The 24039-nt window shown below is 42.7% G+C and overlaps 1 protein-coding gene across 4 annotated transcripts; it reads left to right on the forward strand.

Moving 5' to 3' along the window:
• Positions 1 to 946: 946 nt before the first annotated feature.
• Positions 947 to 16771, forward strand: ZFAND5 (zinc finger AN1-type containing 5). 4 transcript variants are annotated; one of them, XM_075526665.1, is made up of 7 exons: positions 947 to 1183; positions 3242 to 3312; positions 4856 to 5013; positions 5430 to 5541; positions 5955 to 6052; positions 14732 to 14857; positions 15115 to 16771. In XM_075526665.1, the coding sequence occupies exons 3-7, from the start codon at positions 4863 to 4865 to the stop codon at positions 15261 to 15263; spliced, it is 636 nt and encodes a 211-aa protein (XP_075382780.1). In that variant the 5' UTR covers positions 947 to 1183; positions 3242 to 3312; positions 4856 to 4862; the 3' UTR covers positions 15264 to 16771. The 4 variants fall into 4 exon arrangements, with proteins under 4 accessions (XP_075382780.1, XP_075382782.1, XP_075382779.1 ...); XM_075526667.1 differs by lacking the exon at positions 3242 to 3312 and adding an exon at positions 4665 to 4768; XM_075526664.1 differs by lacking the exon at positions 3242 to 3312.
• Positions 16772 to 24039: the final 7268 nt, after the last annotated feature.

Below are 24039 nucleotides of genomic sequence, written 5' to 3' on the forward strand. Positions count from 1 at the left end.
GGGGGAACGGGTCTGTTGGGTATGGGCCACAGCCTACCACAGTGGCCTGAGGCATACGTGTTTCAAACAGACACTTTTGTATACCACAGAGATCATTGCGCTCTTACAAACAGCAAAAATCAGGAATTTTGAATCAGCACAGCTCACAGGAAGCAGGACCAATTTCTCCGCACCGTCACCCAGCAGAAAGAAACCACCGGCCAGCAGGCAGTCACCCCCGCCTCCTAGGCTGCTGTCACCACAGCCCACTCGTGGGGTCTGACAGCCCCTAGAAAGTTGCCCCATACGTGTTCGCCGAACGCTTAGCGTGGCTTGACGAATCAGAAATTGTGAGCGGACAAAGCCACGGCATCCAGCCAAGGGCGCCCATAAAGAGCGCGTTCAGCGGCCGAAGTAAGCGCCCCGATTCCCCGAAACGCCGCAGCGTGCCGACGGTGGGACACCCGGCACGGCTCCCGGGACGGACCTGGAAGCCTAACGGCGCGCAGCCGCCCCGCCCCGCCCCGCCCCGCTCCGCCCCGCTCCGCCCGAGGCAAGGCAAGCCCAGCCCGCCCCGCAGCCCCAGCCCGCCCGCCCGCCTCAGGCAGCCGCGGCCACGCCCCCGGGCGGGGCGGGGCGGCCGCTCTGCACACGGCTCCTTCCCTCCCTCGCGGGGAGGGCGTAGCGCTGTGACGTCGCCCGGAACGGCCTCCGCCCCGCCCCCGCGGGGGGCGGTGGCACCACGGGGCAGGCGGCGCGCGCGCTCCCGCCCCGCGTCGTGTGCGCCTTCCCCCCGCCCCCCCGCAGCTCCTCACCGCCCCTCGCCGGCAGCGCGCATGCCCCGTCGGCCGGCGGCGGGCGGGAGGAGGCGGAGGCGGAGGCGGAGCCGGTGGGCGGGCACGGCTCCCTCCTCCTCCTCCTCCCCCTCCTCCTCCTCCTCTTCTTCCCCCTCCCCGCCTCCCTCCCTCCTGCGCCTTCCCGCCGCCCGCCCCCCGCGCACGGCGCGTCTCGCCTCGCGCCGCCGCCGTTGCCGACACGGCCGCCGCTGCTGCTGCGGGAACAAAGGAGGGAAGCGGCGGCGGCGGTGCCGCCAGCTCCGCGCTCCGCGCCCCCCCGCCCTCCGCTCTCGCGGCAGCCGCCCGGAGCCACCCGCGGCGCCGTCTCCGACACCCGCCGCGGGGTTTCTGGCCCCCGCCGGGAACAGGTAGGTGGGGGGTGGCGGGCTGGGCTGGGCCCCCCAGGGCCCTCGTGGCGGCGAGGGATGCCCGGGCCTCCCCGCGGGCGGCCCCGCGCCCTCCGCCTCTCCCGCCGGCCTCCTCCCGCCCGGCCCTCGGCGCGGGGGGAGGCCGCGGGCCGGGCCGGTGCGGGGCAGCGCCGGTGGCGAGGCAGTAAGGTTTCCCTGGCCGGCGGCGGGGCCGCGGGGGCCGGCAGCGGCGCGGGGCCTGGCGGCGGCCGGGCCGGGCGTGACTCAGGGGTTTGCGATGAGCGGCCCGGCCCCGCCGCCGCGGCTGGGCCCCCTCGCCCGCCGTCGCTGCTCCTCGGCCCGGCAGCCTCCGGGTCTTTTGTGTTCCGGTGTCCCCGGCGGAGGAGGCGGGGGGACACAGTTAAGACGTACCGCGCTGCGGGCGCTTGGCAGCGGCTCCCCTTTTGTCTGACTCACCCAGCCGGGCTTCACCCTCCTCGGGAAGCGGCCGGTGTCGGTCCGCCTTCTCTGTATCGACCCCTCCGCCCCGCTTCCCCCGGGCGCGGCCGTGCAGGAGCGACCGCCCCGAGCAGCCTCCGTGAACCCCCCCCTTTTGTTCTGTGTCCGTGTTTCTCTTGTTTAATTGTGGCTTCTCTTCGAGAGGAGGATGTCGAGGTAAATAAGTATTTGGGTCAGCAAGCCCATCGCTGACGCAGTTCCCGGGTTTTATGGTTGGTTTCGCTGCGCGCTGGGGTCTTTATTTCCGTCGTTAGGCTAAAATGTGGGATCGCCCGGTGGGAGCGGCGGGGCCTGCTGGAGGGAGCCGGGCCGTCCCCGCCGCAGCGGGGAGGGCCCGGCCGTCGCCTCGGACACGGACGGGCGGCTTGGGTGCGAGGCCTGGGTCGCTGACGCGATTTACGCCCCCCCCCCCCCCCCCCCCCCCCGAGTTTCGCTGGTGTCGGCGAGGGTGCGCGGCGTGCATTGCTGCGGGGGTGAATGAACACGCTGAATGAAAGGGCTTCTTTTCGTGTCGGGACGTCCCAGGGCTAAGCGGGAGCATCCCCGAGGTTAAGACCTCCTCCTCCTCTTGGTGGCGGAACAGGCCTGCTCTTACTGTCTTTTGTTTTTTCTCCCCAAAAAGGGGAACGGTTGGGTTTAACTACCCACCCCCAAGGGCATTTGTGAAACGGTGGCCGCCCGCTAGGCCCCCGATCGCACCCAGCCGTGCTGCGAGCGGGCGGCGAAAATGGCTGTTGGAGACGACGGGCTGGTGATGGTGCATTTTCTCGGTTGCATTTCAGCAGCCGCACTCCCCGCTCCCCCTGGAAGGAAAGGGCAGTGGGGTTTCGCCGCCGCGGGCTGCCGGCGGGGCTCGGTGGGTCGCGCAGGAGCCGGCAGGCTGCGGGAGACAGAAGGCAGGAGCCGGTGTCAGCGGGCCGGTGGAGGCGGCGGAGCGCCCCGGCCCGCGGCCCCGTCACGTCGCGGCCGTCTGACAGGCGGAAGCGCAGGCGCTCGCCCATGTGACCCGCCGCGGCGGGCGGGCCTGGCCGGCTGCGGAGGCCGCTCCCCGGGCAGGCGGGGGCGAGCTGGTAAAGGAGGGTTTGCTGCCTGCCGGTACGCCGAGGGGAAGGCAGGAGGAGCAGGGTCAGCCGGGATGAGTGCACGGCAGCTGGCTTCCTGCTAGCGGTAGGCGCTTGTGGAAGAAACACGGGTGATGCCCGGGGCACCTTCCAGAGCCTGGAAAAGCGCGAGTTTTTAAGCGTTGGGTAACAACGATTTGACCTTTCGATTAGGGGCGTGCATGTCAAGTAGTGGAAGAGTGTGCTGACAGAGGAGCTCCGGAGACTGGTCGGTAGTAGGTTAATACCAGCATTGGCACGTAAAGCTAGACGTAGTGAGTGGTGAAAGGTGTTCACAGCACGCTGATTTGGAAGTGGAGCAAGTCGGTTGAAGGTGGTGGTGGCAGCAGTGTGTTTGATAGCACTTTGAGCTTACCTGCTTAATAAAAGGGCAGAAGTACGGTCTTTATTTCTATCATATAGATATAGGCCTACAATACAGATGACAAGATTTTTTTAGATTTCTCTAGGTGGGTCATGGTTTCTTCTGACTCCCTGAAGAAGACTCCTTACTTTCTTCTGACTTGACTGGTGTGTATGGCTGTAAAACAGTATCAGAATAAGTGTGAAGCTGTCTTGTAGTCCTGAAAGGAAACTATTTATACCTGGAAGGTATTACAAAGGCATAACTATTTATACCTGGAAAATGAGCTCCCATGACCACCAGCAGGCAAGAAGATGAATTTTGCTTGTTTACTTTCTCCTGCTCTGGGTTTACTTTGATCCCAGAAATTTAGTTTAACTAGACAAAGGCAGCTGTCAGTTGTGGTTGTCATACTAGTAGAACATAAGTTTACCACTTGCACTGTGGTATTTCTTAATTAAAAGAAGTATTTCTCTATACACTGTAATGAATTCGCTTTTGGCGTTTTTGGCTTCTTGCAAGCATCAGCAGTCAAATATCTCTTACTGTGACTGTTCCTGAATAGGAAGACAGCAATCTAGAGATTACACTAAAATGTCTCCAGGTGCCATGTACAGTGCTTCTACTAAATTTAAATTTTGGGAGGACAAGTGCAATATTACGTGTCCTCAATTTGTAGCAGATTGCTTGATTACTGTGTTCCAGTTTTACTGCCCTTGGGAATCAAGGATTTGGTTGCTGTTCAGTGTTTCTACTAACCTTGCTTTGCAGAGGTTAACCAGCAGTGAAGGTGAAATATTTTTATTACTGACTTCTGCAGTTCATGGCAGAGAGTTAGCATTGTCTGCCTTTGGGAGGCTCAGAAGTCTTGCTATATATAACTTTATTAAGGCAAAGGATTTAACTGGCTTTTTTTTTAAATGTGTGCTGTGTCATAGAACATATTCAACAGTTTAAAGTTGTTAATTTTATTTCTCTTGGAAGAGTAAGACCTGGTCTAAACTTGTTTCAGAAATGCTCTTTAAATTCTCCGCTGAAGGGCCCATTGTACATGTGTTGTTGCCAGTTAGTACTCAGTATAGGGTTTCATACACAACTTAGCAGTGTTCACGGCTTTGTTTTGGAAACTCCTTCTAAAGACAGGAATACACACTTTAAATGGCTGCTGCCAATACTTCAGGGATTTTTATTGTTCTGTTTGACAAATGTATTGTGAGAGTAGGAACTGCTAACAGTGGAATCAGCATCAAAATGATGCAAGATCAACATTACTGAAAAAGTGGGACTCTTCTGCTGGAGTTGGGGGGAAAAAATAAGCTATGTTATTTGCCAGAACTGTTTAGTAGATATGAACTTGGTCTTTTTTTCTGCATATCCCCATTAGAGCTCAGAGGTTGGTAATAAAGGGCTTTTTTGGCTGTCAAATTGAATTTGGTCATAACCTGCACATGCAGCTCAGTGCCCAACAAGTACATTATTTCTCATTATTAATATGATGACACTTTTTCTTCTCTTAAAGGTTCATAGCGATGTTACTTAGCAATACAATTGCAGTATTGAATGGTATATTAACATCCATATAACCCTCTTTAAGAATGCTGATATCACTTTTGGGGGGGCAGGGTGAGCAGACATACTTTAATTCTATAACCCTGTAATTGATTTTGGTGACATGCCAGCTCCTAATGCAGTTCTTGATTTTATTTACAGCATCGAGATGACTCAGGAGACAAACCAGACCCCAGGGCCCATGCTGTGTAGTACAGGATGTGGATTTTATGGAAATCCTAGGACAAATGGGATGTGTTCTGTTTGCTACAAAGAGCATCTTCAGCGACAGCAGAATAGTGGTAGAATCAGCCCAATGGGTAAGGGTGTGTGGGTGGTTTTTTTTTTTACTTCTTTTAAAATAAAACATAGAAGATGATGAGAAATCCCAGAATGTTTCTCAGGAGAACTTCTGAAAGCAGTGTTATAAAACAATACCAAAGAGAATACTACTTTAAATCACAATAAAGATAAAAATACTTTTCTGTGTAATGTGTTCTGGTCTGCTTGGCATTCAGCCATAACTTGCTTTCTGACTTAACCTCCTCTGTTAGCATATTCTTATACAATCTCTGCAGTTTGGTTGTTAACAGTATAGCCTGTCTCCAAGTAAGAAGTAATATGCAGTAGCAGTGAAGATTGTATGCAGACAGTTCATAGCTGTATACAAGACTATTTGACTACCATATATTCTACAATTTGTTCATAACTAACTTGTCAAATTCTTGTTATATAGGAACAGCCAGTGGTTCAAACAGTCCTACCTCAGACTCTGCATCTGTACAGAGAGCAGACACTAGCTTAAACAACTGTGAAGGTGCTGCTGGCAGCACATCTGAAAAATCAAGGTAAGAAGAAGGTATTACTTTGAGGTTTGAATGAGCTGTGAGTGTGCAGCAGGTTGAAGGCCTGCAGTAATCCTGCCCTATTGCAGTGAGTTTCTGCAGAGTAAAAAGACAGTCTACCTGACAGTGCCTTATGAATCTGTGTAAATAAGAGCTGATTAAAATATTTGGTGTTGGACTGCTACATTTAAAAGGATGGTTTTGATTTATCTGGAGAAATACTTGCTACAGGTTTGCTTGTTTTTCTTCTAGGGAAACTAAAATAGAGTAAAAAATGTGTTTTGAGGATAGTAGAAGCAGAGGTCAGAAATGTGTATCAGTAATTGAACAGGTAGTTTATTAATGGGTCTGGACAGTTTAAGCTTTTATTGTGAATGCAAAACTAATGTAAATTGTGTGTCACTGTGCTTAAACAGAAATGTGCCTGTTGCCGCTTTGCCTGTAACGCAGCAAATGACGGAAATGAGCATTTCAAGAGAGGAAAAAGTAACACCGAAAACAGAGACTGAACCAGGTATGTTTGCAGAGGAACACTAGGTACAACTGGTGACTTAACAGAAGCTGATGGTTTGTTTATTTTCTAAGTAGTCATCTCCTGTTATGGTGATGGTCTTGAGGAACTGTTAAGATAATTGTTAAGGATGCTTTTTGAGTACTTTCTCATCAGAATCAAGAAAAAGGACTAGTGCCACAATACAGTTTTAAGATGCATGTTCAATGTTAGTAAAAAAAAAAATTGACACCTGTTTTGGCTCCCAAACCTTTGTTTTAAAAAGTAAGGCACTCTAAAATTGCATTTGGGCAAGATGTTCAGTTTTGAAGTCAAAACGTTGAGATTTCTGTGCATTATCTAGCCGTACAATTCCTGCTGACTCATGGCAGTCAAAATGGCTTGTTGCATTTGGAGAATGGAGTTCTTAATAAATTCCATTCTACAGAGTAGTGAGGCTGTGGGGGAAGGGAATATGTGGTTTAAAAATACTAACAAAAGCTGTTTAGAGTTCTTGAACTAACTGAGTAATTAGTAGATATAACCAAAGCATTGTTCCGCAGATGTAGGGTACTTGTAACCTTAATTGCTGGGTGTGAATTGCCAATTTGAAAGTTTTATTCTTGTAGTGGAAGGTTGTAGCTGTGGTAGTTAAAGTGTAAACTACGTCTTGGAGGGAGGCAGGGAGGGGCAGCTTTCTTACCTACAACTAGTGAGTAACTGAATTCATATCAATTTGTTCAAATGGATATCTTAAGAGACTCGTTCCATACTTATACATATCCACACTTTTTAATTTAATTTAACAGTTCTGAAACAGTCTTGAACCACTGAAAGCTGACGTTTGGTAGGAAGTCTATTCACTCAGGCTGAAGATAAAATTCATTTTTTCAGTTTTGAAGTCAGTGAGATGAAAATTGCAGAAGATCCTACTGAGCACTGTATAAAAGTGATTTTTATCTAAATATATCTTTGCCAGCAAAGACTGCTCTAACACCTGATATTTAATTGCTCAGTATTTGTACAGAGGATTTTACCATTTGCAGTAAGTCATGCTAAGTCAAGATTGTGACGTGCACTAAAGTACAGTTATACAAGGTATTGGGTTTTTCATTATGTATAGGCTGAGAGGAGAATTTTGCAAGTATTAACTTCCTGTAACTGATGTCAGCTGAAGAGGCTTTCTGTATGTAACTGAGAAATAATTTAGACTTTGCTACAATATTTATAAACTCATCTTGCCTTGTTATGAATTCCTATGTGAAATGTGGCAAGCAGGAAAGAGGAATACATAAAATGGTAGCAGTGGAGAAGTAATAGGTGACTTTATTCTTATTAGAACTGCCAGTAGGAATTTGTCATTTTGCCAGGTGTAAAGGACAATCTTCAGTTCCTGTTGAGATATTACCTGTTTTTGAGGTACTGTGGGTCAACTGTGTGATAGGTAATGTCACACAGCACTCTATTGATTAGACTAGGGGAAAAAATCCAAAAGCAGCTCAAGATACTTATGTATTGTTGTAAATAATCTTGCAGGTTGAAACCAGTAAAAGCTGTCACAAGCTTGTGTAGAGATCACTGGAAAAACTACCAGAGAACTTAAATGTGTCTGGAAAAAACTTGTGGAACGAAACTGCCTTCCTCAGTGTGTACCTGTAAATTCATGAGACAGCCTCAGCTGCTGTAATGCCCAAGTCCTCTTTTAAGTGCTACAGTTTGGCACAGATTGTAGGCAGCATAGGATAGTGTCCTTATATACTATTCTTAGGGTTTGTTGGACATCTAAAATATGCAAAATGTTGGCTGTATTCAGTGGTACATTGATCTGTCTTGCAGGCAAGAGAAGCTGGCCTAGACATTTTATAAAAATCCCTGTTGTGTCTGGACTATTTGCATTTTTCTTCTCCCTTTTTCCAGCAGCATCCAATATGTGTTGGTCTCTCCTCTCAAGGAGGAATTGAAACAATGGTAAATAATTCATGTCGCCTCATAACAAAGCTAATACTTTCTCTGAGGTATAATTCTCGAAGATAATGCCACAGTCATGGAGTTGCTAATGAAAACACAGTCTAGCTGTAGTTTTCAGTACAGTTAAGTCTGATCCTAGCAACTGAATTTCATAACCATCTATCAGATAGTAACAACAGGTCATGAACAAACAATGTAGCTTTCAAGCAAAGTAGCTTGCTCTCCTTTTAACGTCTTCACCAGTATGAAGTCACATTCTCTTCTGCCAGATTTTCATTAGCAAATGAAATTTTGCATATTTCCCTTACAAGCCAGAAAGTTAAAAATAGGATTACATCTGGTCAACTGATTTTTTTTTTAGCAGTCTGTAGCATGAAATTATACTTGTTTGCTGTTGGAATTGAAGCAACTGACTTGAGGAGGTGGTGAAGTTGAGAACAATGAAACAATGAAGCTTAACAGGCTTATTTTTCTTGATTGGTTTGTTTGTTTTTTTTAGGTGTGGGTGTTTTTCTTCACTCAGGTTGAGGTTGCAACCTGGATTCTCATTCAGAACAAATCCAGTGCTAAGATATAATTATCTTAACATTTGAAGGAAGAAAGGCCTGATGGATGTAACTGATGTAGTTGGTTGTAATTCACATCTAATGTGCTATGTTTTCTTGTAACTTCATAGTTCAACTTACTTGTTTGTTGTAATTTTACAATTGAACAGTGGCATATGTTCAGTGCAGTTGTGTCTGAACTGCTCATAAGTCAGAGAAGTCTAAAGGCCTGTATGTCCAAACTCAAATTCATAAGTAGGCACTATTTACAAAATTCTCTTTATAGGATTTTGATAAGCTTTTACACTTCTTAAGGATTGAATTCTAGTACAGTCTTGACCAAAGTCAGACTATACCTAAAGCATTCTAGAAATATCATTCTTAATTGCTTTTTTTTGCCATGCTGAGTTACTGGAATTAAATGCAAAACATAGCAAACTCCTTTCCTTGTGTTACGCTATCAGAGCAATATATCTACCAAGTTGGTGAGGCATAGTGGAGCCCTTCCTTGAGAAACATGGGGGTTTTTTTAGCAGGTATTCAAATGGAAAAGAAAGATCTGTACAATAAAGAATGGTTACTATGTAACTCAATTCTAAAAATAAACTTTTGAAAATAAGTATGTTTAAACAATCATTGTTTCAAGTTACAGCATATTTTTAGCATTTTCTTGTGCTTTTGTAGGTCATTATCTTGCTGAATGATGGGCCTGCAGTCAGGTCTGTCAGTGTTTCCAGAAGTAACTAGTATCAGTGTGTTGTAGGGAGTAGTGTGAGCTATCATTTTGTGAAGCCACAGCTCAGAGTAGCACTGCTTATAAAGAAAGTGAACCAGAAATTGAACTGATTATGGTCTTGTGTGAACTACATATTTAAAAAAATACCCAAATACTGTTAACTTACTGTATAATTCCATCCATGTTGTAGCTTACCCTTTCTGTTCCTGAATTTATCAGCTTCAGCACACAGTGCTGACAGCACGCAGTGGCGGTTGGCTCACTTGTCTCTTGGCTTTCTACCAAGCCAATGTGATTAGAGTTATCTTACTGCTGTCCTGCATTCAGGTTGAGTCCCTGTTACGGGTTACCCTCACTTCTATTGTAGATAGAATCAGTGTGTTGCAGGTAATGTTGTGAGTAAGAAGCTGAGTAGACAGCTAGGTTATGAGATACAGTAGGCTCAATGGTAACTACGTGATACTCCTTAGATCTTGTTGTAATGAGTGCCTTGTTAATTCTGGCTCGTCTTCACACATGGCTATAGTATTTTAACCATGTTGCTGTCTGTAGACAGTTCTTTGTGGATGTCGGTAAAATTGTCTGATATAACAACTGTCTTGTGTTGAAAATAATTAGCTCATTTTCATGTTTCCCATGTCTGCTGTAGCTTCAGTAGATGCCCCAATTGAAACATTTCTGAAGTGGAACCAGTAGTCTCTTCTAAGCCCTGAAGCTGTCCACCTTGGAAAATAAGACTGGGGACCCAACTGTTGGTCCTGTGCTTGTTGGTGATAGGATGCTATTATTATTTTATTTTAACAGCAGTATACCACACACATCAAGCCTTCATGCTGACCAAATTAAACCATATTTCTGTGTGATACTGAAACTGGGGTATCTTTAAATTGTATTAATGTAGCAGTAAAGATACTCAATGCGCCTGTTAGTTGGGCACATGGGAGATGAGTTGCATGCTGCAGAACATTTCTATTCCCTTTCTTTGGTATGAAATTAAACATGATAGAATCTTATTATGCAGCCTTTCATCATGGGCATGTGGGTGGCAATGGCAATTGTGGTTCCTGAAAAATAAACTATTTACACTCAGGAAGTTTGATAAAGCATAATAAGTACTGCCCATCTCTTCAGACTAAAACTTTATATACAAATCCATTGTGTTAAAATGCAATGTAAGTATTGCGCAATCTCTAGTACAGCTTTCTGCTCCAGTACTGCAGAAGTGCAGTCTAATGTCTTTCTGATCACTTTTGACTTCACCTTTTTTCTCTTGTTTTAATTTCTCCAGTTCTTCCATGGTGAGACTTCGGGGTTAGCTTCATCAAGTCAGAATGCTGAAATCAATTTTTTTTTTATGTTTTCAAGACTTTTCTCCACTGGTATGCTTACCACTTACTAGTACCATGAAAGTCATGCAGTTTAAGCTGTTGGGATCTTATTTTGGTTAATTTTTGTTTAGTCAGAGAAACTTCTAAAAACTTCTTGGTGTTACTTTGGTAGCCCTTTCTGGTTGTTTTTGGTATGGGGAGGGTTAAAAAGTAATATTGCTTTATTTTTGTCAGGTTTTATTCAGCTGAAACATTGGATTCATTCCTTTCCAGTGTGAAATCTCAGTGGGGAAAATACCTGCAGTAGGCATGCCCTTTTGCAGCAGGCATACTGGTTTATATAAAGAAAACTACAGTCAGTTTTGAAAATGCTGTTCTTAGAGTGTTTTTTAATTTTGAGTGGCAGTGCTACATAGTCACTGTGGCTTAATACTTTGAGGTCTGAGAGACCTTTGTTCTCCAGTTTGTAGGACCTTTCCATGTATAGGTTGAGTAGCTGTCATGCTGTGGCACATAGCTAACTTCCCTCATCAGTGGCATTGCTGTTCCCACATGCCTTTTGTAAAGATGCATCTTATCTTCAGACTACATGTGAAGGAAATTTTCCCAAATTCATGATGCAATGCTGCTATTTGTGGGTTTTTCAGGCACCTCTCCAATACTAGGATTATGTTAGTCTTTATCCTAGCAGATCAGTGATAGTCTTCCTTGTACATGATGGTAATGCATCTTACAGTGCCTACAGATAATAACTTAAGACCAAAATAATAGTTAATAAAGGCCTGCTCAGTTCTGAAAACCTGTTGCTCCTAAGCTTTTTTTTTTTCCCCCGGCCTTGAAATAGGCGAACTGGTCTGGTAAAATTCAAGTGAAGTAAACCTGATCAGGTAACCTCTTGAGCCAAAGGTTGGGAAGGGAAATGACCAAGGTGATAGAGAGGGGTACATGCCAAGAGGAACTCTGTTAAAGTGATAAAACCTGTTTTAGTGGTGAGGGGTTTGCTTCATCTGAACACTGTTGCTGAGAAAGCTGGTGTTCAGGTACCGGTAACCACTATCTTTCAACTTTCAGCATTTGTTCAGTTATTCACTCCATGGTGATCATACAGCAATCATTTGGAGCATTTTACCTGATGATTAACACTGTGATTTCTGGCATAAAATTAATTTAATATATTGAGGACTGGAATTGTACTTGCCCAGTTGGATTTGGCTTCTGTGCTAAAGGAAGGCTTTTGTGACAAGCAGTGGTGAGGATAGTATCTGATGAATTTATATTGGCTCCTGATGTCATGGCAGACAATTTACAGTATTTTTCATCTGAGCCACAGGTTGATGAAAAAGGATTTTTGTTCTGAGCTTTGAGTAAGGGGTAGGGTAGGCAGCTTTGCCTCTGTCCTAGCCATTACTCCAGAAGCACATTTATGAAGGTTTAACATGATAAAAACTCATGATGAGACTTAACTCTGCTGGCATAAAAACAGGAGAATCCTTTATTTGTGGAGAGTAATAAATAGAACATTTTAATTTGGATTTAGGTGGATACGTCCCATCTTGTCTTGGGACCTTTTAGTGCCCATTACTGCATGTTGTGTACTGCTTTTCCTTCTTGGAACATACTTTAGTTGCGGGGAAGGATCCTGTTCAGCAGCCCTTTCAGGAAATGTGCCTCTGAAGCTTTAGGTTCACTTTAATCGCTTTCCAGTTCCTGGGCTGCCAGTTCTCATAGTTTCTTCATGCAAAGGGGGAAGTATACCTGTAGTAGTGGTAACATTTTCCCCTAGATGGATTTGCTCTCAGTGTCTTTGTTTTGTGGTAGAGTGATCCACTAGGCTGTCTCTTTGCCTTGGTGATTCCTGGGAAGTTGCTGTTTCCACTTTTGCTTCCTTGTTGGCATGTTAGGCAGTGATAAAGGTTGCTCCTCTTGTTTTCATTTTCTGTTAGTGCACGTTGTGAGTGACTTCAATTATTCAGGTCACCGTTGATTTGCCCCTTCTGCATTTTCTTTTGCATCTGATTGAAACAGCATGCATGCTCCCAGGGCTTGTATTTATAAGTTGGTTCTGATGCAGATGAAGCTTCCCAAGCTTCCCCTAGCTAGCTATACACCAAACTGCAAAGTGTATGAGCACTTCTGATTCCTCTTTTTCACCTGCCTTGGCTTATGATTAGCATTTCATTTTTAAACAAATTGGCAATATAAAAACATCTAAAAGGAGTTTGACCATGCTTTTTGGGAGGTGTTTGGTCATTTTTTTAAGGCCATAGCTGATGGCTGTTAGGCAAGGTGCGTAATATCCAACAGGTTTACGCTGTTTGTGATATCACTGTTTTTTAACCTGGTTTTTGGTCACAGGCTCTCAAATAGATTACCTGATACCGAAGACTGCTTTCCTTGGGATTTAAAGACAAGTTCAGACGATCATATCTGTTCATCTAGAAGATCTTAACCATCAAGACAAATTGTTTTCTCAAAAAAACAAAAGCAGCAGGAGAAATTACTCCAAAAAGTACCAGTAGCAGTAGTGATTGTAGTTCTAGTGCTGTAATAGTTTTCTTATCCCTCAGACTTGGCAAAATAGCACTGACACTGAACTTCCTAAATTTTTTTAGAAAAAAATCTGTGCAAGGTGACAAAATAAAGGTAGTAAATGGCCTTAGTTGTTCATTAGGACTGTTGCTATAATGTACAAGTAAATTATAAGAAAATATTAACAACCATTGTTATACTGAAATTTTTTGGTGATGGTTCCTTGTTATCTCTTGAGAGCTTGTTACTTTTAAATCTTGTTTAGATTATGGCTGTCTTGTATGGTGAATTGTGAGGCTTTCTAGTTATTAGTGGTAATAGTGAGCTGGTTTTTAGAACACCTATGAACATGGTAATGCAAATGCAATTTTAAAAAACAAGTATGAAGATTAAAGATAGAAAAACAGTCAACATAACTGTTTCTTCATGTCTGGGGAAAAATCCACTTTTCACAGGACACAACATTTACTGATCCAAAAGAATCTCAACTAACAAATCCTATTTGTATGCATAAAGTTGATTACAAATATGTCCTTAAAGCTTATATACTCCATTTATTCTGGAATGTGTCTTGTAGTTTGTTCTATTTTAGAACAATAGATGTCATGATGCAGCTGGGAGTGTTCAGGAAAACTAACTGTACCAGGAGCAGGTGTTAAAGTTGTGTACAAACATGCCTCTCAGCTTTCCTCTGTTCCAGTTGACATAAAGAGGATACTAAAAAAAGTTTGATTGAAAAAAATACTTTTTTAAACAAAATTAACAGATTCACAAAAGGACAAGTTTTTATCCTTCAGAGAACTTAAGTAAAAAGTTACTCAAGTTTGTCTGAAGGTGTTACTAACAGAGGCAGTAGAAAAATGACTCATTTTGACTATACGTGCTTGAACACTAAAGCTGAATACAGTACAAAAATACAGATATTCAATGTAAGTCTGCAGTTCTTTAAATTACTGGAAGTGTCAAAAACATGAGGGCTCTTCTGAACTGTGTGTGTTTTTGTAGCTGTGTTCTGGATCTGTTACAGAATCAGTGGCTTTGCTGGCTGCTGTCTTGGTGAACTGTTTTAGGCATCTGACTTCAAGTGTAGTGGCAGAGTAACCCAGTACTATGTTAGTAACACATTACTGAATTTCATTTGTTTCTAAAATATGTTCCTATTAGTTATATTCTCTACAGGTATCCCCTCTGTTGAGCAACTTTAGCTGTGACAGTATTGTTGTTGTTTTAGATTAAATGTTACTTGATCATACAATTTTTTAAAATATTAAATGTGTACATGGAACTTCTGGAATGCTTTCCAAGCCCTTAACACCTGTATACACATGTATAGGTGTAATGAATAAGTGCCTTATATTTTCTAGCTGGTGGAACTGTGGGGAAAATCTGATTGTCTTGTGTAGAGCCAAAAGGGAAGAATAGAATATCTACAAATCCCTGTTTCTGATTTACATTTTTGTAGACTAGTCTATGTAGTACTTTAGACAACAAAACATTAAGGATTAATTTCCCCTACTAAGACCCTAACAAATACATGCATGTTACTGAAGTCAAGAAAAGGAAATTTATTATTTATTTCCTTTGCTTGCTTTAACAGTTGTTACTCAACCAAGCCCATCAGTTTCTCAGCCTAGTACTTCGCAGAGTGAAGAGAGAGCCCCTGAACTGCCCAAACCAAAGAAGAACAGATGTTTCATGTGCAGAAAGAAGGTTGGCCTTACAGGTATGAGAACACTTTGTCAATTGTGAACAGATCTGTATGATTAGTTGCCTCTTGCTAGATTAAACTTGATGGAATATCTGTGCCATTAAACTTATTTGCTTCTTCAGAATCCGAACAACATGGTACAGCTGTTCATTTTTCTTAGTCTGTATGTTACAGTGGACAAACGTATCCCCTTTGTAGTGACTAAGCCCTTAGTTTACAACTTAATTAAATACAAAGCTTCCTAGTGATATTGCTTCTTTTTCTATGTACAGGATTTGACTGCCGATGTGGAAACTTATTTTGTGGACTTCACCGTTATTCTGACAAGCATAACTGCCCGTACGATTACAAAGCAGAAGCTGCAGCAAAAATCAGGAAAGAGAATCCAGTTGTGGTGGCTGAAAAAATCCAGAGAATATAAATTAACCTGCTTGTGAAAAGACTGACTGACTTTTTGTTTTGTTTTTTGATATATCCTAGGTAAACACAAAAGAGCAGGTGCATGGCCATTTTCCTTTGTTGTCCAAAGTTCTACTTTTAGTCTTGTCTGTCTTAAGGATATTTCAGAATGTTTGGGTGTTTGTTACAGGCAGAATTGGATAGATACAGCCCTTGAAAATATATATGTCCTCCCCAGAATATAATTGGATGATCAGAAACCTGCACAGGAATACACATGCACAGAGGACAGACTCTCTAGTTGATATGTGCCAAACAGATGTGTGGTATCTGCAGGTTTGCAGCAGATCTGCCTTTTGAGATGTGTTTGAGGTATATAATCTTTGGCTAGTGTTATGTGCGTGTTTTGGAGAAGGATACATCAAAAAGGTTGGCAGTCTACTTCTATCATTTCAAATCTCATTCTAATTTTAGTTTCCACACTCCATTGTTTTCCAGCAGAATGTAAGCTACATAGAGGGTTCCACCATCCCAGTAAGATCAATGTTGGCGCCATGTTTAAGAAAGTCACTTATTAATTGCACTCAGAAAAATGGAAAAAAAATCAGATGCATATGTGAAGAAAGCTGTTTTGGAAAAGCTTACATTAACTTTAGAGCCATGAAAATAGGTTCCCAAAGGAAACGTCCTGCTAGGAACTTATGAACTGGCCTGCAACAGTTGTCTGTTTTTCCTTGCATAGCTAAAAATTTTGTGTAGATCAATACTGTAAGATTGGTTTACCAAAAAAGTTACATATGTTTTTAGACACACCATAGCAGCTCTATCAAGCAACACATGTCTGAGTAAGTTGCTGAAGTATTAGAGCAGTTTTATTCATATACTACTTATTTTCTGTGTGTTCTGAGTTCAAAAGAATATTAGGAGTTAATTTTTTCTAGTTCTAAATGTAACAGTTGCACTGTTCTGCATGGAAAACCATACCCAACATGGCTGCTGTAGACTTAAGTGGTAGCTGGAACCACTCTTGGAGGGCTGCTTTATCATTTTTAACTGTACTTGGGTGTAGGACTGTAGTGTTCTTGGGTGTATTGCATGGGCTGCATTATCTACAGCATTTTACAATAACAACTCTAGAAAAGGCAGTATACTTCACTGATGCTTGTCTGGTAATATCACTTCTGTGTTATAATGGAAGGGGTTTTTGTGATGTATGAAACCTGTGTTTTTTATATAAACAAGTACAGTTTAGACTAGTGATGTGGTAATGCCTGTTCTCATCTGTAAATAGTTATGTATGTACACAAGGCGCTATTCCTGAACTTCTGATTTTTATTGCAGTGTTCAGTCTTAGTTTTTACTTCACTATTAAAAGCATCAGGTTTTTGCTTCTAACTTTGTTCTTCTGAGTTATTAGATATGCAGACCTGTACAGATAGTTCATATTTATGTATTGCACATAATCATGCTACCCAGCATCTATGCTATATTGTATTATGTAAATAATAAAAATGATGTACAGAAGGAAATGCTTCCTTTTGTGATAGTTCTTTGGTTTTAGTTATTGCTGTAATCAGAAGGTGACCTTGTAGAGGGGGAGGTGCGAAGTTAGTACTAAGTTCTTATAGATGTCATCTTCATGCTTAAGCCTGCCTGTGTCCTTATTTCTTATTTGGATATACCAACTTCTTTTAGGGTAACTTGCATGAGCAGCTGGAATACAGATAACTACTTGATGGGCTGACAAAAATGCCAGCAAAAAGTAATGTGCTTAAAAGGGAGCAAAGGAAAGCATTACCAATGAACTTCAAAGGTTTATTCTTTCATCTACAAAACTTATTTTCAGTGGGTCTGTTATAACAGTCAGTACACTGACTATGCCATTCTGTCCACATCTTCACCAGCAGACCTGAACAAGTTATTGTCAGGGTCAGCTCCCAAATGCAGATGTTAAATATGCCACATTTATCCTTCCCGGTGAGAAGAAGGGCAGAGCACACAGCACATGTTGCTTTGGAGGAAGACCTCTTCACTGCTGGATAATGCTTATATCAGAAATGGATAATGTGCATCCCACAAGTCAGCTGATACTTACATGATGAGTTTCTACTACAACCACTGTATATACCTCCAATAAGGGAACACAGGCATGCTCTGGGACTTCATTTTTCCAGGATGAATTTTATGACTTAATCATGGAACTTCTTTAAAGCACCAAAAATATAATTTTTCTACCTTTTTGTATTAAAGCAAAATCAGCTACTCCACTGCAGCATAAAATGCTTTTCTCTTTTTTTCTGTAACTGGATATTTGAGGAGAATGTGTCTGGTTTTGATACTGTTGTGGCTAGAGTGTTTTAGGACAGGTAATACTATAGGACAGGTAATACATTAACTACCAGGATACTGGTAGTTAATGATTATGATGGTCTTGATCTCACTGTCTGCTTTTTCATCTGAACAAAAGCAGTACTTGAGAAGACTTGTTGAAGTAATTGATGTCAGTAGATCTGCGGAGGAAAGTATGGAATGAAAAATCCCTCATTGTCCTGTAAAATCATGAACTGTATCATAGGTAAATTGCCCACAAGTGACTTACTCAAAAGTAAGTCTGCAAGCTCCCCTTAATTATTATATACACAATAATTATTTATAATTATTTATAAAATAATTATTATAAAATTAATTATGTATATAGTGTCTATAATCATTCAGGAGCCCTAATTCTGTTGAAGCTCACTAAACACTCAAAGGAGAGGAAGGTTGTTTAAAAAGAGCAGCTATTGACAAGGGGGGGAGGGTAGTATTTAAACTTAGGTACAAACAACTGTGGTACATCTTACTTGGCAAAGAGTAAGAATGTAGGTTCAGACCCCACTCCCTGCCCCCCCAACTTGGAGGCTAGTATATATGCCTAAAATAAATGGCTAACTCCCACAGCACTGCCAGTCACAGTTTTAATACAGTGGTATTAAAATGCTTTGAGAAAAAGAGTCTGTCTTCTATAATGTCTAAACACGAGCCATTCATAAAGCTGCTGTCATTTGCTCTTTCAGTTTAAAGTGACAAACAGCTACGAATGGTATACCCATCTTCCAAGAAAGAAATATGATTGCTTCACATGACACTGATCGTCCTTTAATGTTGGGCTGTTAGACTGAGATGTTTTTAACTTGTAAACACACATGCTGTTCCTGGAAGAGTCTTCCTCTGTCCTGAACAAGTTTAGCAGATGATGGGGAACTTTTTTTAGTTGGGGAACAAAAAGGAACATATAAACAAATGAGTAAATGAAAGCAGCTAGGTGACTAAAAACTGTTCAGTGATCTTCAATCTGTGAAATACCTGCCTAGCTAGTGTTATGGTTGTGTGATACTGTGTTCCACAGGATTCTGTGCAAACTCGCTCACAGGTGTTGCTGTTAAACCTGAAATTTGAAGTATAATGATGAGTTTCCTGTGGTGTTTCCAACCTGTTGCTGTAAGGCTTATGAGCTGCCAGGTGACTTGGTTAGTTGTGGTGCATAAGGATACCATGACTATCTTCCTGGTACTTAGCCCTTTGAAAACATGCTTCTGATAATCAGTTGCTCTGCCATGTGTTTTGGAAGGTCATTATTCACAAGTGTAAGGGCATGTCTTAGACACTTGCTTGTATTTGTCATGTCTCTTAGTCACTCAAAGGATACTTAAGGATTTGACTGTGTCTGGTGTCTATAATGAGTCAAAATGCATGTCGGTTTCTCGGTGTTCCTAGGCAGCTCTACAGTATCACCTGATGCCTATGCTTGAAGGAGGAAATGCACAGCAAATAAGGAAATTGGTTTGTTTCAGGTATCCAGGTGTGTTAAGTAGAAATGACTCAGTAAGAAAAGGAACTTTGCTCTCTGTATAGATGTGTGATTTTTATGTTTGTTTTATTAGTTTCTCAGCCAGCCAAACAATGAAAATGCATTTTTTCACAAATGACCTATTACTGACTCCCTTGATCTTTTTTGTAATTAAACTTAAACACCCAGGAAATTTGATGGACTCTGGTCTGATTCAAGAGACACAAAGGGCTCTGGCAGTACACCTGAAAGCACCTGGATGCCATTGGAATCAATAAATTACAAACCCAGTTAACTGAGGGGAACAGTTAGAAAACCTGAGCTGGAGAAATAATGAGAGTGACTACCTGTGGAACTGTTAGAACATAGTCCCAGGAGCAAAGTTCTCTCAGAGAGTGTGGTGAGGATTAGTTATCACCACGGTGAGGTCGATATCTAACAGAAGAGAGTTTTAAGTGCCATTTCACAGCCCTGCGTTACCCCTTAATCTACTGTAAACACTTCAGCAGAATGTGCTTCAGCCTTTAAATTGCCCATTGTAGTAGTAATTTAGTGATGGCCAAAGAAGGACTAGGGTTGGGGTGGGGTGTTTTTTTCTTTTTTTGCTCAGCTGAAGAAAATACAGAGACACTTTCTGCTTGAAAGGGCACATCAGCACAACGAAACAGAACCAAGGACCGATTTCTGACTTGTATAAAGAATTTAATTCAGCGGAAGAAGCAAGTCTGGGCATGTGGGATGCAAAATAGCAGAGCATCAGCAGCCTGTGATTTAAATGAAATGAAAATAGAGGTGTAAAACTTAAAGATGGCAGTACTGAAATAAATGCAAGAATCACCCACCTACAGTGGCAACCCAAAACACTGCAGCTTGACTGCTTATTTGTGTAGGTACAAATCTGTACCACTTAAAAAAAAAGTGTCAATTACTGAAATTACTAGAGTCACAGCTTCCTGAAGAAGCTGTGTCTCAGTCTCGCCTTCTGTACTAGATGGTAAGATCTAGATGACAAATTTTTTTTTAATGCCAATTTCATTTCAGTGTGTGTTTCTCTCCTGTAAGCTTGTGGCCAGTATAGTAGCAATGTTGGAAGTTGGGTTTCTCAGGTGAGTGTTACTTTGGCTCAAGCCCCTCTAAGGAAGATATCTGTATCTCTACTAAACCTCCTTGTAGTCCTAGCTTTTTCCTTCCTGTATTAACAACCAGCTTACAGCATTTATTCCCAAGCAGCAATAAGCCTGGTTATCACAAACTGAGGTTTATTTATTATGGAGACAAAATAAAAAATAAATAATAAATAGGATAATTATATCTACTCTTGCACCTGACTACAAGCATGCAGGGTAGACTATATTGTGTAACTAGTCCTGACCCAAGTTGTAGTCTAACTGTGCAGTCTAACAGGAGCTGGTGGAAGCCCAGGACTTATGTGAAGCTGATAAGGGGGATTCAGGCTGGAACGCGGAACGTCTAAACAAGAATTACTGTCCTTGGGAGAAAAGCATGTCCTGGAGAAATATGTAAGCTAAGTAAGCTGTTTTGGGAACCATCTGAAACAACTAGTAGAAGTGTGATAAGAAGCACCCTCACGCGAACTATCCTCATGATAATACTAAAAGTCACATCCCTCGAGCTGGAGGCCCCGGCCCAAGCAGAGACCCCTCACCGCTGGGCATGCACAGAATATTACAGTAGCACTGTAGCTTTAAGCTGAAATAAGAGAAATGTAGACCAATAGAAAACTGCTACTTATGCATATGTATAACTAGACCATATAAATATTGTACCTGCATGACCGAACTTTTGCTAGCTTTGTGGAGCTACCACCTAGCACCCACCTCTGCGCAGACATGAAATAAAATACCTCTGCCCTGTGTGTATAGTGGCGTCTTGCACACCGGGTAAACGACCTCACACTTGTGGGACAACAGTTTTGGCGACCCAGATGGGACTGCGCTGTCAGCCTCGCCCGGTTCATCTTGCCACATCCGACGGGGAGAAGGGACCTGAGTGGAGCCCAGCGCGCACCGACCTGTTGATCGGGGACTCCTTCAGCTCCTCTCCTGCAGTCGGGCAGTAAGTAACACAACAGTGCAACGCTACTGAAAAGAGGTATTTTGGGGGGATATGAGAAAAGGGGGGTAAGGGCAAGATCTCTCGGGAAGCAGGCACCATCTGTTCTGTTCTGGGCTCTGCATAAGACGGCATCAGGGAAGATAACGCGGCAGTAGCGTACTTCTGTTTGTTTCTACACACTGTTCTCTTCTGTTCTGATTAACGAAGGGAGACGTCCCTTGTTCTGGTTTGTGTAGAAACGCTGGTTTTTTCGGTACCGATATGGGTGCTGCTGCTTCCCAGGAGGCACCCCTTTGCTCTCCTCTAGGATGCATCCTGAAGAACTGGAATAAATTTGGGGGGGATCCCATGACTAAAAATAAGATAAAACGATTTTTAATCAACGGTGGCCACGATATCAATTGGAAGGTGGTGAAAAATGGCCTGAGAATCCTTGAAATATAACACTATATTGCAATTAATGTTGAAAAATGGGATGAAATACCTTATGTGGGTATGGTTTTTTTGTTAAGAAATGTTTGGGATATTAGGAAGAAATGTGGTTTAGTGGATCCTAAACATCAGATTGGAATATATGCATTAAAAGTGAAAAAGGGAAAATAGTGTTGTATTGAATTGGAAAATTCGGAAGAGGATATTCAGCTGGTGGTGGCTCCCCCAAAACAGCTGGAACCCGATAGCTCAAGTGATAATGGAGTTGTGAGTCCTACCTCTAAAAGAACAAGGGGACAGAAACAAATAATTCAAGCTCCCTCAGACAGGCTGTAGGGCCTGAAGGAACACTGGTGTATGTCCATGTGCCTTTTACTACTTCTGATTTATTAAACTGGAAACAGGCAGTTGGATCCTATCGAAACAATCCAGAAGGAACGTATAGTACTGTTAAAACCGTAATGATGACTCATAATCCTAACTGGGGAGACGTATAGGCTCTCTTAGAATATTTATTTACCACTGAGGAGAGGAGAATGATTGTAGAGAAGGCTTGAGAGGGACTGATCCAACAACGGGGGTGGCTGTGTGGGTGTGTGTGTCCGTGTGTGCCTAATACCAACATGTACCTCCCAAAAGAGAGTCCGGAGTGGGATCCAAACACAAGTGAGGGATTACAGAGGGTAAAGGAATATCAAAAGTTAGTTTTGTTTGGGATTCAACATGGAGTGCAAAAGCCTAAGAATTTATCTAAACTATATGAAGCAAGGCAGGGGGAGATGGAAACCCCGTCAGCCTTCTACGAGAGACTGCGTGAAGTAGCTCGAAAATGGACAGATCTGGATCTGGAAGATGGTAGCAATTCAAAGTTATTTAACATACTGTTTACCGGTCAAGTGGCAGCAGATTTAAGAAAGAAGTTACAAAAGGTAGAGGGTGCAGATGGAATGACAATCTCACAGTTACTGTCAGTCGCATATAAGGTGTATAAAGTTTCAGCAGCCGATCCTCTGGTTCCAGTCAAGCTGGGGAATGAAATAATAGATTTTTTTAATTGATAGCGGAGCCACACATTCTGTAGTAACTAGTTGTAGGGGACCCTTAAGTGATCACTAAAATAAGCGTTGTTGGTGCAACAGGGAAAAAGTCTTTAAGGCCATTTTTACAGCCTGTTGAATGTTCAATTGGAAATACTAAATTAACTCATGAATTACTTTATATGCCAGAATGCCCCTTACCATTGCTTGGATGGGATTTACTTTGTAAACTGAATGCACAACTAACTTTTTCTGAAGACCCTGTTCAGTTGCATATTCCTCCAGAGACTGCCTGGAAAGCCCAGCTATGTTTGTTAACCGAGAAAGATCCTAATGAAGAAATGAATATTCCAGAGGAAGTACCGATTGCGGTGACACCTCTAGTATGGGCATCGAAGATACTCAGACAAGCAAAGAATGCGACCCCGGTAAAGACTGAACTGAAACCAGAAGCTCAACTGGTAAGAAAGAAACAATACTGCATTAAGCTGGAGGCCCGAAAAGGATTAGAACCTATAATAAGCTCTTTTTTAAAACATGGATTGTTACAGGAGTGTCAATCAGAGTGTAATACTCCCATCCTACCTGTAAAGAAGCCCCATTCTTCTGAATATAAGCTGGTACAGGACTTACAAGAAATTAATGCAAGGACAGTAGATGTCCACCCTGTGGTTCCAAACCCATATACCCTCCTTACTACAATCCCTAACTAATACTTATTTCACAGTATTAGATTTAAAGAACACCTTCTTCTGTATACCTGTGGATGAGCAGAGCCAGACCATCTTCACCTTTGAATGGGAGAATGCAGCTATAGGACGAAAGACACAACTCTGCTGGACTGTCCTTCCCCAGGGATTCAAGAACAGCCCTACCTTGTTTGGTAACGTGCTAGCCAAAGCATTGGAACTATGGCAAAATGAACATGATGCTGTAACATTGTTGCAATATGTTGGTGATTTACTAATTGGTTCTGGCAGTTATGAGGCATGTCTGGAAGCCACCATCAGTTTGCTTAACTTTCTGGGCTCAGCAGGGTACCAAGTTTCTAAGAAAAAGGCTCAGATTGGGGAAAAAAAGGTCCAATATATGGGGTTTGAAATCACCAAAGGACAGAGAGAATTAAGTACAGAAAGAAAAGAGGCAATTTGTAGAATTGCTGTACCTACATCAAAGAAGCAATTAAGAGGATTTCTGGGAATGGCTGGATGGTGTCGCTTATGGATTCCCAATTTTGGACTACTTGCCAAACCACTGTATGCTGCTGTGAAAAGACCTGAGGGGGTTCTGGAATAGACACCTGAATGTAGGAAGAGTTTTGATGAAATTAAAAGGAAACTCATGGAGGCTCCTGCTTTGGAACTCCCGAATTTGAGGAAACCCTTCCAATTATATGTGCATGAACAACAGCACGTGGCATTAGG

The sequence above is a fragment of the Mycteria americana genome, chromosome Z, assembly GCF_035582795.1.
Source record: "Mycteria americana isolate JAX WOST 10 ecotype Jacksonville Zoo and Gardens chromosome Z, USCA_MyAme_1.0, whole genome shotgun sequence".
In the NCBI taxonomy this organism is placed as follows: domain Eukaryota; kingdom Metazoa; phylum Chordata; class Aves; order Ciconiiformes; family Ciconiidae; genus Mycteria; species Mycteria americana.

What these genes read in the sequence shown, in the direction of transcription:
- ZFAND5 (XM_075526665.1), top strand. Translation starts at nt 4,863, where the DNA reads ATGACTCAGGAGACAAACCAGACCCCAGGGCCCATGCTGTGTAGTACA. An exon ending in TGGTAGAATCAGCCCAATGG is followed by an intron (nt 5,014 to 5,429) that starts GTAAGGGTGTGT and finishes CTTGTTATATAG; the next exon opens with GAACAGCCAGTGGTTCAAAC. An exon ending in AAAGAAGGTTGGCCTTACAG is followed by an intron (nt 14,858 to 15,114) that starts GTATGAGAACAC and finishes TTCTATGTACAG; the next exon opens with GATTTGACTGCCGATGTGGA.